The 15,409-nt window shown below is 48.6% G+C and overlaps 2 protein-coding genes across 3 annotated transcripts in view; both read right to left on the bottom strand.

Annotated features, from left to right (window-relative positions):
- Positions 1-1,545, bottom strand: part of LOC144510676 (interleukin-21 receptor-like) — a 33,375-nt gene extending 31,830 nt beyond the window's left edge. Inside the window, exon 1 of one of the 2 annotated variants that reach the window (XM_078240380.1) lies at positions 1,421-1,545. The gene's annotated coding sequence lies outside the window, so the exon portion shown is untranslated. The remainder of the gene's footprint in view (positions 1-1,420) is intronic. The other variant, XM_078240378.1, reaches the window with a different exon arrangement.
- Positions 1,546-13,928: 12,383 nt separating this feature from the next.
- Positions 13,929-15,409, bottom strand: part of LOC144510661 (interleukin-21 receptor-like) — a 66,993-nt gene continuing 65,512 nt past the window's right edge. Inside the window, exon 9 of the mRNA XM_078240348.1 lies at positions 13,929-15,273. Coding sequence (XP_078096474.1) covers positions 14,290-15,273 — 984 coding nt within the window. The 3' untranslated portion in view covers positions 13,929-14,289. The remainder of the gene's footprint in view (positions 15,274-15,409) is intronic.

The following is a 15,409-nucleotide window of genomic DNA, read 5'->3' as shown; positions in this document are numbered from 1 at the left end:
CTGCACAGGAGGCACACAATCCTCTCCCTCCCCTTACACCCCATGATCCCTTTGCCACCATTGCAAGTTTCTACCATTGGTCTTCATGTAGCTGAACAGGCTGATTCTCAAACCACAGATTTTTGGACACATGGGACAGGATGTACAAAGAGGCAAAGACCCCCCCCCCCTCCATCCCCATCAGCCTCCCATTGAGCAGCCACCCCACCACCCCTCACCCACAGTGCAGACTCCCCTCAAACTCCATAACTCCCTTGTCCACAGCGCAGACATCCCTCACACCCTATCACCACCTCCCCACAACACCAAGGGCAGACATCTTTCACAACGTATCCACCCCCCCCCACCAAGAGCGGACATTCCTCACTCCCTATCAACCCTACCCTACTCACCATCAAGAGCAGACATCCCTCACACCCTATCATCCCTCACCAACAGCAGCCATCCCTCACACCCTATCACCCCTCACCAAGGGCAGACATCCCAAACACCGTATCACCCCCCCCCCCCAACCAAGGACAGACATCCGAAACACCCTATCACCCATCCCCCCTCCCCTCCACCAAGAGCAGACATCCCTCACACCCTATCACCCCCTCACCAAGAGTAGACATCTCTCACACCCTCATCACCCCCTCACCAAGGGCAGACATCCTTCACACCCTATCACCCCCTCACCAAGAGCAAGACATCTCTCACACCCTATCACCCCCTCACCAAGGGCAGACACCTCTCACACCCTATCACCCCCTCACCAAGGGCAGACATCTCTCACACCCTATCACCCCCTCACCAAGGGCAGACATCCCAAACACCCTATCACCCATCCCCCCTCCCCTCCACCAAGAGCAGACATCTATTACCCCCTCACCAAGGGCAGACATGCTTCACACCCTATCACCCCCTCACTAAGGGCAGACATCTCCAACATTCCATCCCTCCGCCTCACTGAGCAGCTACCTCTTCACACCTCTCATTGAGCAGATATCCTTTGCATCCCACATTGGAATTTCCATTAAGGATGCTGCTGAGGAAGCCTAAGTATAGACCAGGTGACTCACATTGTATGGGGAGGGATATTGAAGTCGAAACAAGGAACAAATTATGTGGATTATCTTTGGCTCCTCCTTCTGTCTACAGAGCTGGAAACAGGGGAGCAGGTTGTGGTCTTTCAGCAGTAAGATTGGGGGAGGGGTAGAAACAAAAAAAAGGAGTGGGCAAACATATTCCCTTTTCAATTCAATTGTCATGAGTTACTCTTACTGATGTTGGCAAATCTACTCGTCAGTATCTTGAGAATAGCCCAGAATACAAAGAAACTTCAGAGACCGACAATGACTGAGAAACTAAGAATAATCGCAAAGAGTGAAAATGCTCAACCCTCTGTACACCATGTTCTCCAAGGTGCCCATTGACATACCTGCAGTAGCTGGCTCCGGATGAAGAACCTTTTCAACTGGCCCACAGATATGACAAATTCAGATGTGGTACTGTGGGATGCTTTCCATTGTAGCAGTGAATAATTTCCACACACACACACAAAATACAACCTTTTAAAGTTTTTTTAAAGCTATTTGTCACGGAGTCATTTATATCTCACTCCCACATAACTGCACATCTGATAAGGATTTGAGAGACCAATAAGCACTAGAGGTGTGGCCAGCTGCTCCAGATGTGACTGGTGATGTGCTGTAGTGATGTACTCTCCTTATCTCTCTTTCTCTCAGTTCTGTTTTATCTCTTTAGCTTCTTAATTTTCTTTTTCTCTGTCCCAATTCTATCTCTTTTTTCTCCTCATTGTTTTTCTATTTTGCTTTCTTCCTTTTTGCAGGATGATTCTCCTTCTCATCTTGCCTATGTTCGTAGAGAGAGCCACGGATTGCTGGAAAAAGGACTGAATGGTATTTACACATTTTCCTGGGGTTTCTGATGGTCATTTTGCCATAGAATATAAGCTAACGGGACAATTTGTGTGGTGAGAGGCACCCGATACCATTTTCCAGCACAGAAGGTTTTTGTCTCATTGTCCCGTGCCCTCTCTCAAAGCTCTCTCATCAGTCCCATTCCCCAACCCTTTCCCCATTTGACCTATTGCCCTCCATGCTATCTCTTTGAAACAGCTCTCCTTATTCCCAATGCTCTCTCCTTGTCTCCTCTCATTTAAAAGGAAGATGGCTGTGATTGGTGAAGGCCAATCATCTTGGCCCCAGGACATTGCTGCAGGAGTGCCTGGGGGTAATGTCCTAAGCCCAACCATCTTCAGCTGCTTCATCAGCGGCCTTCATCATAAGGTCAGAAGTGGGATTTTCGCTGATGATTGCACAATGCTCATTTGCAAATCCTCAGATACTGAAGATTTCTGTATCCATAATGCCACAAGAGCTAACCAACATTCAGACTTCGGCTGATATGTGGAAAGTGACATTTGTGCCACAGACATGTCAGGCAATGTCCATCTCCCAACAAGAGAGAATCTAACCTTCTTCCCATGGTGTTCCCTGACACTACCATCACTGAATTTCCCACTGTCAACATTCCGGGGGTTACCATTGACCAGAAACTGAACCATATCAGTCACGTAAATACCATGGCTACAAGAGCAAGTCAGAAGTTGGGAATCTGAGATGGGTAACTTATTTCCTGACTCTCCAAAGCTTGTCCACGATCTACAAGGCACAAGTCAGGAGTGTGATAAAATACTCTCCACTTGCCTGGATTAGTGCAGCTCCAACCACATGTGAAGTTTGATACTGTTCTGGACTAAGCAGCCCACTTGATTGGCACCCCATCCACCACCATTAACATTCACTCTCTATACCCCCGATACACAGTCACTCCCTATACCACTGGTACACAGTAATTGCAGTGTGTACTATTTACAACATGCACTGCAGCAACTCACCCAGGCTCGTCTGAAAGCGCCTTCCAAACCTGGGACCGCTACCACATAGAAGAATAAGGGAAATGGATGTCTGCAAGCTCCCCCCCAAGCCACATACCATCCTGAAATGGAACTATGCCACCGTTCCTTCATGTCACTGGGTGAAAATTCTCAAACTCCCTTTCTAACAGCATTGTGAATGTTCCTACACCACATGGTTCCTACTACCGCAGTGGTTCAAGAAGCTGGTTCACTACCATCTTCTCAAGGGTCATTAGGGATTGGCAATTAATGCTGGCCTTTCCATTGATACTCACATCCCGTGAAAGAATAAAAAACAAGATTATCCCTTTTTTGAAGGTATTTTATATAATGTCTCCCGCATTGATTTGGTCAGGCATTCTATATCTTACTAACCACAAAAAAACCTCTCCTAACCGCATCATTTCTTCTTGGCGATGACCTTTAATTTGTGTTCTCTAGTTACTGACTCATCCACCGTGGAAATAGTGGAAATATTTATCTCACATCATTCTCAACATCTCTATCAGATCAAATCTGAACCATTTCTGTTTAAATGAAAAGAGCTCAGTTTGTTGATTTTTCTCTAAAATTGAAGTTCCTAAAGCTGGCATTACTTCAATGAAACCCCCATGAAAAAAGTGAGATGCTCAAAATATCCTAACTGTTGTCATAACCAGCAATCTGTTCATGTTTAGCACAGTTTTTATGAGTTTATATTCTACCAGTTTATAACATTTTGGCTCCCAAACGTTTTTCCTTTAATCGTATCAGGCATATGCAATATAGGCTTGTGGATTTATGGAAAATGGACACTTTGCTTTGAAAACCAAATGCAAGAATGAGTCCTTCACTTTTTAAAAAACAAAATTGAGTTGGGAGGTCAGGTGACCTTTTCTTTCCTGTAATATCCATGGAACTACACAAACTAGCTTTCACGTCTGGAGAAAACATTAAAATGCAAACAAACTTTCTGGACATCCCATTGAAAATGTAACAGATCTTTCCTGTGGATTAATGGCTGCCTTTATTCAAATAATTAAAGAAACTAGTTCACAATACTTTTTGCAAACTTTTCGGCTTAGATTGGAAGTCCAAAGAATGAGTCTGAAAAAATCCCATTGCTATCACAATGATATGCAAAGGTGTGAAACTTCATCAGAGACCATTTGTGAGGATAATGAAAAACAGATACTATGTTTTTTTTATTCATTCGTGGGACATGGGCGTCGCTGGCTGGCCAGCATTTATTGCCCATCCCTAGTTGCCCTTGAGAAGATGGTGGTGAGCTGCCTTCTTGAATTGCTGCAGTCCATGTTCTGTAGGTTGACCCACAGTACTGTTAGGGAGAGAATTCCAGGATTTTGACCCAGCGACTGCGAAGGAACAGCGATTTGTTTCCAAGTCAGGATGGTGAGAGGCTTGGAAAGGAACTTGCAGGTGGTGGTCTTTCCATTCATCTGCTGCCCTTGTTGTTCTAGATGGAAGTGGTTTTGGGTTTGGAAGGTGCTAAGGATCTATGGTGAATTGCTGCTGTGCATCTTGTAGATAGTACACACTGCTGCTACTGAGTGTCGGTGGTGGAGGGCTTGAATGTTTGTAGATGTGGTGCCAATCAAGCCGGCTGCTTTGTCCTGGATGGTGTCAAGCTTCTTGAGTGTTGTTGGAGCTGCACCCATCCAGGCAAGTGGGGAGTATTCCATCACATTCCTCCCTTGTGCCTTGTGGAGTCAGGAGGTGAGTTACTCATCGCAGTATTCCTAGCTTCTGACCTGCTTTGTAGCCACTGTGTTTATGTGGTGAGTCCAGTTGAGTTTCTGGTCAATGGTAACCCCAAGGATGTTGACAGTGGGGGATTCAGTGATGGTTACACCATTGACTGTCAAGGGGCAGTGGTTAGAGTGTCTCTTATTGGCGATGATCATTGCCTGGCATTTGTGTATTGCGAATGTTACTTATCACTTGTCAGCCCAAGCCTGGATATTGTTCAGATCTTGTTGCATTTGAACATGGACTGCTTCAGTATCTGAGGAGTCCCGAATGGTGCTGAACATTGTGCAATCATTGGCGAACATCCCCATTTCTGACCTTATGACAGAGGGAAGGTCATTGATGAAGCAGCTGAAGATTGTTGGGCCTAGGACACTACCCTGAGGGACTCCTGCAGAGATGTCCTGGATTTGAGATAACTGACCCTCCACAACCACAACCATCTTCCTATGTACCAGGAACAACATCTTCCTATGTGCCACAATCAAAAAGGACTTATCATCTATTAGTGGTTAAAGGTATGATTACCTCTTGTAATATTATTGGTGTACTGTTGGCGTTGTAGTGCTTTATAACTAATTTTAGATTTTGTGGCAGTCGTCATTTTGAATCTGTATTGAAGATACAATAAAATCTTACAGATGCTGGGTAGGATTTTCCCGGCTGCACTCGCCCCAAAACCAGAAAATCCCACCTAAGCTCAACAAACCTTTGCACAGTCCCCCTACACCTCACTCGCTACGATTCCCATGGTGAGCAGGACAGGAAAATTCCACTCTTTGTGTCCTGTGTAATTTCTCATAAATCCCAAGTAAAAGAATCATAAACCCCTAGACCATAGTTGTGAGGACTCACACAGACACAAAGTGGCTGCAGTGTGCGCCACCAGCTATAAGATGCACTGCAACAACTTGTCTTCTTTAACCACACTGCCCCAAACTGCAACCTGTACCACCTAGAAGGATAAGGACTGCAGGAATATGGAACATCACCACCTGCAGGCATCTCTCCAAGTTACACACCATCCTGACTTTGAAATGTATCAGCATTCCTTCATCGTTTCTGGATCGAAATCCTGGAATTTTCGGGATGGGGCAGGGGTCGCATCTGCACGCCATCAGTTAACTACCTGTTTAAATGCCTTGAGGAGCTTGTTAACAGGATGGGGAGAGCTAACGGGGGTTTCAAAGCTGGAGAGTGGGAAGACCAGTGAAAGTAGGTGATTCGCGGTCGAGGGCTATACAGTTGGACATTGTGGTAAAAAAATGATTCAAAATGGATGATGCACCATCAATCAAGCAAAGACTAGTTTGTATGCAAGAACAAACAGGCTTTCATTAGCAAAAGACTTGGAGTACACCCATGCCGATGAACTGGTCCAGACTGAGGCAGGGGGGTGGGGAGCAGTCGCCTTTATACCTGGACCAGGGCGGGGGAGGAGTCTCAGGCAGTGCCGGCAGGGACGTGTCCAGGCATGTCACACACACAGGCAATAAGCTAACAGTGGTTTACCACATTCACCCCCTGTTTTTAAAAAAGAGTCCGGTGGGGGTGAGGTGGGTGGAACGATATTTACAGAATTAAACATGTAGTCTCTCTGGGGGCTTGATCTGCCGTTGCGACCGCCGTAGTGCCGGTTGTGGTGTCAGTTCAGGTGGCCGCGGTGTTGGATCAGGCGCCAGGTCGTAGTCGCTCGAGTCATCTGTAGTCCCTTCAGATTGTCGGGTGCATGGTGGCGACTCCTGGGGCTCAGGCGTGCTGTGTACGGGAGCTAGGGGAGCGTGCTGTGGCCCTGGTGCTGTATGGACAACATTGGGGGTTGGGGGTGTGGGGTTGTGGGTCGTAGTGGTCCCTGGGGCACCTGCGGGTGCCAGGTCTCGAATAGAGACCGTGTCCTCCCACCCGTCGGGGTACGCCACATAGGCGTATTGGGGGTTGGCGTGGAGGAGTTGGACCCTTTCGACCAGGGGGTCCGACTTATGGGTCCTCACGTGCTTCCGGAGCAGGACAGGGCCTGGGGACATCAGCCACGACGGTAGTGAGGTCCCCGAGGAGGACTTCCTGGGGAAAACAAACATTCTTTCATGAGGGGTAGCATTGGTAGCTGTGCAAAGGAGTGATCTAATCGAGTGTAGTGCATCAGGGAGGACCTCTTGCCAGCGGGTGACTGGAAGACCTTTAGGTCTCAGAGCTAGTAAAACGGCCTTCCAGACTGTCGCGTTCTCCCTCTCGACCTGTCCGTTCTCCCTGGGGTTGTAGCTGGTGGTCCTACTCGAGGCTATGCCTTTGGAGAGCAGGTACTGTTTGCAGCTCATCACTCATAAAGGAGGATCCCCGGTCGCTATGGATATAGCTAGGGAAACCGAGCAGGGTGAAGAGGCTGTGCAGGGCCCTGACCACCATGGCCGAGGTCATATCCGGGCAGGGAATAGCGAAGGGGAAACGTGAATATTCGTCAATGACGTTGAGGAAGTATATGTTGCGGTCAGAAGAGAGGAGGGGGCCTTTGAAGTCGACGCTTAGGCGTTCGAAAGGGCGGGTGGCTTTTATGAAGTGTGCTCTGTCTGGCCGATAGAAGTGCGGCTTGCACTCTGCGCAGACCTGGCAGTGTCTGGTTATAGACCTGACTTCCTCAATGGAGTAGGGCAGGTTACGGGCTTTAATGAAGTGAAAAAACCTGGTGACCCCCGGGTGGCAGAGATCGTTGTGGAGAGTCTGCAATTGGTCCATTTGTGCGCTGGCACATATTCCCTGGGACAGGGCGTCTGGGGGCTCATTGAGCTTCCCGGGCCGGTATAAGATGTCGTAATTGTAGGTGGAGAGCTCGATTCTCCACCCCAATATTTTATCGTTTTTGATCTTGCCCCGCTGCGTATTATTAAACATGAATGCAACTGACCGTTGGTCCGTGAGTAGGGTGAATCGTTTACCAGCTAAGTGGTGGCGCCAGTGCCGTACAGCTTCCACTATGACTTGGGCCTCCTTTTCGACAGAGGAGTGTTGAATTTCAGGGCCTTGGAGGGTTCGTGAGAAGGCAGCTACGGGTCTGCCCGCCTGGTTAAGGGTGGCGGCTAGGGCGAAGTCAGATGCATCGCTCTCCACCTGGAATGGGATGGATTCGTCTACAGCGTGCATCATGGCCTTCGCGATGTCTGCTTTGATGCGGTCGAAGGCCAGGCGGGCCTCTGCCATCAGGGGAAAAGAGGTGGATTTGATGAGTGGACGGGCTTTATCCGCATAATTGGGGGCCCACTGGGCGTAATATGAGAAGAAGCCCAGGCATCTCCTCAGTGCTTTGAGGCTGGTGGGGAGGGGGAGTTCCAGGAGGGGACGCATGCAGTCGGGATCGGGACCGATGACCCCATTTTCCACAACACAACCAAGGATGGCGTGGCGGTGTGTGCGGAATACGCACTTCTCCTTATTATAGGTCAGATTTAGGAGTGTGGCGGTGTGGAGGAATTTATGGAGGTTGGCGTCATGGTCCTGCTGATCATGGCTGCAGATGGGGATGTATTCAGGTACGGGAAGGTGGCCCGCAGCCCGTTCTGGTCTACCATTCGGTCCATCTCACGCTGGAAAACCGAGACCCCGTTGGTGACGCCGAAGGGGACCCTAAGGAAGTGATAGAGGCGGCCATCCGCCTCGAAGGCAGTATATTGGCGGTCTTCCGGGCGGATAGGGAGCTGGTGGTATGCAGATTTTAAGTCGATGGTGGAGAACAACCGATATTGCGCAATCTGATTAACCATGTCAGATATGCGGGGAAGAGGGTACGCGTCCAGCTGCATGTAGCGGTTAATGGTCTGACTGTAGTCAATGACCATGCGATGCTTCTCCCCAGTTTTAACAACTACTACTTGGGCTCTCCAGGGGCTGGTACTGGCCTCAATGATCCCCTCCCCTAGGAGCCGTTGCACTTCGGACCTGATAAAAGCTCTGTCTCCAGCACTGTACCATCTGCTCTTGGTGGCGATGGGCTTGCAATCGGGGGTGAGATTTTCAAACAGTGAGGGAGGGGTGACTTTAAGGGTCGAGAGGCTGCAGGTGGTGCGCGGTGGACGATCTAAGAACTGTTGATTGCAAACGGAGAGCGGGGGAAAAGGCCCATTATACTCCATGGTGACGCTCTGAAGGTGACTCAGGAAATCTAGCCCCAGGAGTACGGCAGCGCAGAGTTGTGGCAGCACGAGGAGCCTGAAATTTTTGTACACTGTGCCCCGTACAGTCAGGGTCGCCACGCAGTACCCGAGGACATCCACCGAGTGGGACTTTGAAGCCATGGAGATCGTTTGCTTCACTGGCAGTACTGGAAGGGCGTAGCGACTCACTGTGTTAGGGTGAATAAAGCTCTCCGTACTCCCACAGTCAAATAAACAGTTTGTAATGCGACCGTTTACCTCGATGTCCATCATGGAGCTGGCGAGTTGGTGAGGTCTGGATTGGTCCAGCGTAATCGAAGCCACCGTTGGATTTTGCGAGTAGTCGCACGTGGCTGACGGCGTCCAAGATGGCGGCCCGCATGGCCCACACGCGCTGATGGCGTCCAAGATGGCGGCCCGCACGGCTCACACGCGGCTACTGGCGCCCAAGATGGTGGCCCCCGTGGGTCGCACGCGGCACTACTGGGCTTTGAGGTCGATTTCGCTCTGCATACCCTCACGTAATGGCCCTTCTTTCCACACCCGGAGCAGATCGCATCCTTTGCCGGGCAGCGTTGTCGGGGGGCTTCCCCAGGCCGCAGAAGTAGCACTTTGGGCCTCCGGAGACTGCCGCAGCGTTCGGGTCATTGGTGGGATGTGGCGTGGCGTAGGCCTGCGGCCCTCCTGAGTACAGAGGTGGCGGCCCCCGTGGTCGGGGGTGTAGGCCTCGAGATTACGGAAGGCCACCTCTAACGAGTCGGCAAGCGCCACAGTCTTTTGTAGGTCCAGCCCACCCTGTTCCAGCAGTCGTTGTCGGATATATATTTTGACCTGATACCCGTGACATAGGCATCTCTGATTAGGTTCTCAGTGTTTTGGGCGGCTGTTACGGCCTTGCAGTTGCAGGCCCCGCTAGGTGCTCGCAACGCACGCAGGAATTCATCACCCGATTCTCCTGGCTGTTGACTGCGAGTAGCCAGATGATGTCTGGCGTAGATTTCATTAGACTGTTGTACTGGCCTTTTAAAAGTTCGATCGCATCCTTGTAAGTTTCAGCGTCTCTAATCATCGAGAATACTTGATTGCTTACCCGGGCGTGGAGCACATGTAGCTTGTCGGTTTCGGTCTGGACGACAGAGGAGGAGGTGAGGAAAGTTTCGAAACAGCGCAGCCAGTGATCGAAGCTGTTAGAGGCTCCTACAGCTTGAGGGTCCAATTTGAGTTTGTCGGGTTTCAGTATCTGCTCCATCTCAAAACTTTTGCTAATAAAATTGATGCACCATCAATCAAGCAAAGACTAGTTTGTATGCAAGAACAAATAGGCTTTTATTAGCAAAAGACTTGGCGCACACCCATGCCGATGAACTGGTCCAGACTGAGGCAGGGGTTTGGGGAGCAGTCGCCTTTATACCTGGACCGGGGGGTGGGGGGGGGTGAGAGGAGTCCCGGGTAGGGCCGACAGGGTATAGTCCAGGCATGTCACACACACAGGCAATAAGCTAACAGTGGTTTACCACAATGGAAAAACAGGGTGACTGAAACAAAGCTCTTCACCTTCCTGCCTGTTGCTGGGTTGGCCACTAGGTTGCACCATGCTGCTGGTCGTTTGATCTGCTGCCCGTATGATTCTGTAAGGCGTCTGCCTTTCAACATTACAGTCCAGAGCCACATCCCATCTCCATGCCGGTCCCAAGACTGCCGTTGATGCATTTTGCTATCCTGGCATCGCATCAGCGCGTTCTAGTTCCTTGTATCATGATAGCGTCTATTCGAAGTCTTCGGGCACGCACTGGGGACGCAACTGCAGTGTCACTCCAGTGCAGCAGGTGGTCACCAGTATACTGCGCACATGGAAACCTCTGGTCAGTCTCCACAAAATGTAACTGAATTTTGTGCAGTGAGAGTTGGAAGCAGAGTGGAAGGAAAAATGTAAATTCATTGACTGGTTATTCTTTGGGCTCTTTTCTACTATTTTCACTTCAAGTTAGTTCAGCTCATTTATCTTGGATTACCTCCTTGTGTACAATGCAACCTTTAAACTGTCAAGAATGTCTACCTTTACCTTAAGGGTCTGAATAAGATTTGAGTAATGTGTCCAGAATAACCTATTTGGTGATTGCTGGCAAACATCCAGTGAAGCCACCAAAACTATATATTCTCTTCATAGGACGTCTTCGAAATGTGATAGTGAGTAGGATGTCACATCTTTCAGACTTTTATTTAGGTTAAACCTTTAGAAAATGTATTTAACAAATACAAGCAAAAAACAACCGTGGCATCATTTAATAATGTAATTAGTGCAGAAAGTCTGTTCAATTCAAGTAGATAAAGATTCCAAATCTGAGAACAAGCATGTATAATGTTCACATGCGCACAATAATTCTTCACCCTATGTTGAATTTCTTTTCTCAGTGGGCCTTAAAGCTTTTCAATTAATTGATTTTTTTTCCTCTCCTTTAGGAGACTAAGATTAATTTATTAATTAATTTTAAACTCCAGGTTTCTGTGTTGTGAATCTCCACAGACTTGTTTCGTAAAATGCTAATGTTCTATAACAGGATTTAACGGGATACCTACTAGACTTAAATATCATATTCATGACACATCTTTCTTAATGGAATAGTACAGTCTATGAGGCTGTGTGTGTGCTCAAACTTTCAGATTAACAATGGCACAGTGGTTAGCACGGCTGCCTCATAGCGCCAGGGACCTGAGTTCAATTCTGGCCTTGGGTAACTGTTATGAAATTTGCACATTCTCCCCGTGTCTGCATGGGTTTTCTCTGGGTGCTCTGGATTCCTCCCACAGTCCAAAGATGTGTAGGTTAGGTGAATTGGCCATGCTATATTGTCCCAAGATATATAAGTTAGGGACAATAATGGGGTAAATATGTGGGGTTACAGGGATAGGGCCTGGCTAAGGTGTTATGTCGGAGAGTTGGTGCAGACCTGATGGGCTGAATGGCCTCCTTCTGCACTGTTGGGATTCTATTAATAACAAAAAAGCCATCCCATTTATAATAGTTGGAATTTCAAAGATGAGAAGTTCAATAGCGCAGAGAGAGATGAAAATTTTCAAAGCTCGCTCCATGCCCTCACTCTTATTAATTCTCTAATTGTCAAGTTTGAACCCTAGGAAAATATATCCTCACCTTTTTAGAACCAGGTGATTGACTGACTGGTGCCTGATTTAAAAAACAATTGTACTCCATTCTTGAAGTTACAAAGCCAATGCTCAGAGTGGACCAGGTAAACCCAGATCCATTCCTTGTTTGCTCCAAAAACCAAATTCAAATTCCAATTGAATCCAATTCATGGTCCCCATAAGAGAAACAAATAAGATCCAAGATGACGGGATAAGGCATTGAACCCCATCTTGGGCTTGATGCAGCACTAGGATATTGAATTTTACAAGAATGATTCTAACTGTCCAGCTAACGTGAAAATGGGGGAGTTGCAGATCTGTTTTTTGGGTGAGATTTCACACCAATTTTGTACACATAGTTCATGGAAAAATGGTCCAGAACATTTCTAGCTGCTAAAGGCAGTGGGCTGGGCTTAATTTGCCAGCCAGCCTGCAGGGGGAGCTATTGCATGTGCGCAGACCTCTGCGTCTCACATGCACATCAGCAACTGCAGAGAGAGCTATTGCGTTTGCGCAGACCTCTGATTCTGCATATGTGCAATAGCAGCAGCAGAGATCTGACAGACAGAGAGCTGTCAAGTCTCTGCTGCTGCAGGCTGCCTCACCCAACTTCCCCCTGCTGCAATTGCGGGGGCCCACAACCAATTGCGAGCCCCACACCACCTGAAATGCAGCCCCAGGTGCGCATCCCCCACCCAACGATCGTGATGCAGAGCGGGCCCCCTCCCTCCCCATACTGATCGCATGTAGAGTGCGCAGCAGCCCCCCTACTTCCCGGATCAGCCTACCCCCCCCCTCCCCCGCCACCCCCCATAGGCTTCACCCCAATTAGCCCCTGCCCCCTTCAGGCCCCACCCCTATAAGCCCCATCCCATAGGCCTCACCCCTGTAAGCCCCATCCCCAAAGATCCAGCCCCCATAGGCCCTGCTCCCTGGCCAGTGCCAAAGTGCCCAGTGGGCATTAATGAGGTGCCAAGTTGGCAATGCCAAGACTGTTCCTCGTTCATGAGGAGCAGGTGTTTTTCTCGCCAGAGAGAACCTCCCCTGGAGAGGCCATAAAGGCAAGTGAAGCCGGATGATTGAGCACTGGGCTTACTTAACACATGGTAATAAGTACTATAATATATTTGCATAATTTATTCAGCCTCTCACCCATTTCCAGCAAGAGGCTGACCTCGCTGGAAATCCGGTTCTAGTGGGATCGCGAGAGCCAGGAAATAGGACATGATCCAGATTTCTCGGCTCTCACAATTTTACCAGCTCGCTCCGCGAGTGGGGGGGCGGGGGGTGCGGGGGGAGAGGGAGGGGGGCTGCGGGGGGAGAGGGAGGGGGGCTGCGGGGGGAGAGGGAGGGGGGGGCGGGGGGAGAGGGAAGGGGAGGCGGGGGGAGAGGGAGGGGGGGTGCGGGGGGAGAGGGAGGGGGTGCGGGGGGAGAGGGGGGGGCGGGGGGAGAGGGAGGGGGGGTGCGGGGGGAGAGGGAGGGGGTGCGGGGGGAGAGGGGGGGGGCGGGGGGGAGAGGGAGGGGGGGCGGGGGGAGAGGGAGGGGGGGCGGGGGGAGAGGGAGGGGGGGGCGGGGGGAGAGGGAGGGGGGGACGGGGGGAGAGGGAGGGGGGGTGGGGGGAGAGGGGGGGAGGGGCGGGCGGCAGTGGGGCGACCTAGTAGAATCCCAGCCTTGATCTTAGCCAAAAGGCTGAGAAGCATGTTAAACCATCCGTTGGATTCTGATTCTCCTGTCAAAACAATTTAAAAGGCCGAGTTGCTTGTCAATCAGTCCTTCTCTGCTCCATTACCTTTAAGTGAATTTAACTATGGTTAAGTTCAACTCAAATTGGCCTTATATCTTTAAAGCTGACATATGGATTGGTTGAAGGAAGTTTAAGGAACAGGAGCAGACAGTAGTATAATTATAGATTTTGTTTGCTGCTTCTGGGAACAATCAGAAGAGAAGCTGAGAGCAATTTCACAAGATAAGTGTTGCTAAAGTGTGACCTTTTTATTTCCTATATTGACTAATATCCAACAATTCTGGGGAAATTGGAGGTTTTGCAACACTAAGTTAATTAGCAGAATTTCTGAAGCATCAGAGGAAATCTAAACGAAATTAAGTAAATCATAAAAAGAAACTGTACAGACATATGTTCTTCAACACAGTTAATTTTCTTAATTTGGAATGGAGTCAAAGAAAGTATGTGTTGAACAATCACTCCCACTGAGTGCTGTTATTTTTAGCTATGCAGGAATGAGACCAGTGTAACCTTTTCCAATATCAAGACAGGCAATGTACCCCATGGAGCCATGCCTGCTAGAGGACATTAGAAACTAATCAGAGCCATTATCCATGGCTGCTGCAGTCCGTATAGGTAGAAGTGGACCTGGCCCACTGCTTGACATAGCTTCTATAATACTGCTCTTCCTGCTCTGAATTAGCAGAGCTGTTATCATCCGGCTCTTGTTCCTGTTCTGCCTTGATTATTCCACCTGTGTCTGCATTTGTTTTGTATCCAGAATCCCCAGCACTCATAGAATCGGTGTCAGTCTCAGCGAATCCACTGTCAACAGTGTCTAAATCCAGTGATATCTTTGGATAACCAAGGTCAGGTTCTAGCCTACTGCATGATGAGATAGTATCAAGGTTTCCATCGCTCCAAGAACCACTTTCACTGACATTTCTATCATTCCATGAGGCATCTTCATCATAATTCAAAGGAAAATGTTCATTTTCGGGTCCCCAGTCAGTCACGTTAAGGCAATGAAGATCAAGAACATTCCCACTTGTCCTTTCTTGAGCACCAGAGGATTGTAACAGGGACATCATGGTGTTTAATGGTGTGGTGTTGTCACAATTCTGAGGGGCTTCTGGTGTAACTGGGTACAAATGACTGAACAGTTGGTTGCCAATAGAATAATTCTTCTCACTTGAATTATCTGCATCAGAATTGCTATTACATTGGGTCAGGTAGGGTGGTTTGGTTGACTTGCATTTGTAACTGCACTGGGAACAACAAGGTACAACCTCATCAGTCACTGTTACAGTGTCGATAGATACCTGTCCATAGGACTTATCCTTCCACTGTTGGATGTTGTTTCCAAATTGACCCCCAGAGTGAGATGAAACACAGGAACTTGGGCCACACAAGGCCTGCCACGAGGAATGGATTTCAGTTTGTTTGTCCCAGGGTTTTAATCCCTTCATCAACTTTTTCTCAAGTGCAATAGGGTCATCGTATACCTGAACACTGTCCCCCTTCTCCAAGACCATTACATTTTTCTCATTGACTTCATATAATGCATCTGGGTGTTGGGCATTAACCCAACTCTGAAACAGTAAAGAAAAACCCAGTTAGTCAGTAAAATAACTATATTATACAAGGGATTACATAATATAAATCAACTAACATTGATCAACCAATATCATCTATTAGTTGATACCGCAAATTCGACAGCATCACATA

This window comes from Mustelus asterias, chromosome 23, assembly GCF_964213995.1.
Source record: "Mustelus asterias chromosome 23, sMusAst1.hap1.1, whole genome shotgun sequence".
In the NCBI taxonomy this organism is placed as follows: Eukaryota; Metazoa; Chordata; class Chondrichthyes; order Carcharhiniformes; family Triakidae; genus Mustelus; species Mustelus asterias.
The sequence above is the reverse complement of the archived record's forward strand: the minus strand, read 5'-3'. Positions and strand labels throughout refer to the sequence as shown.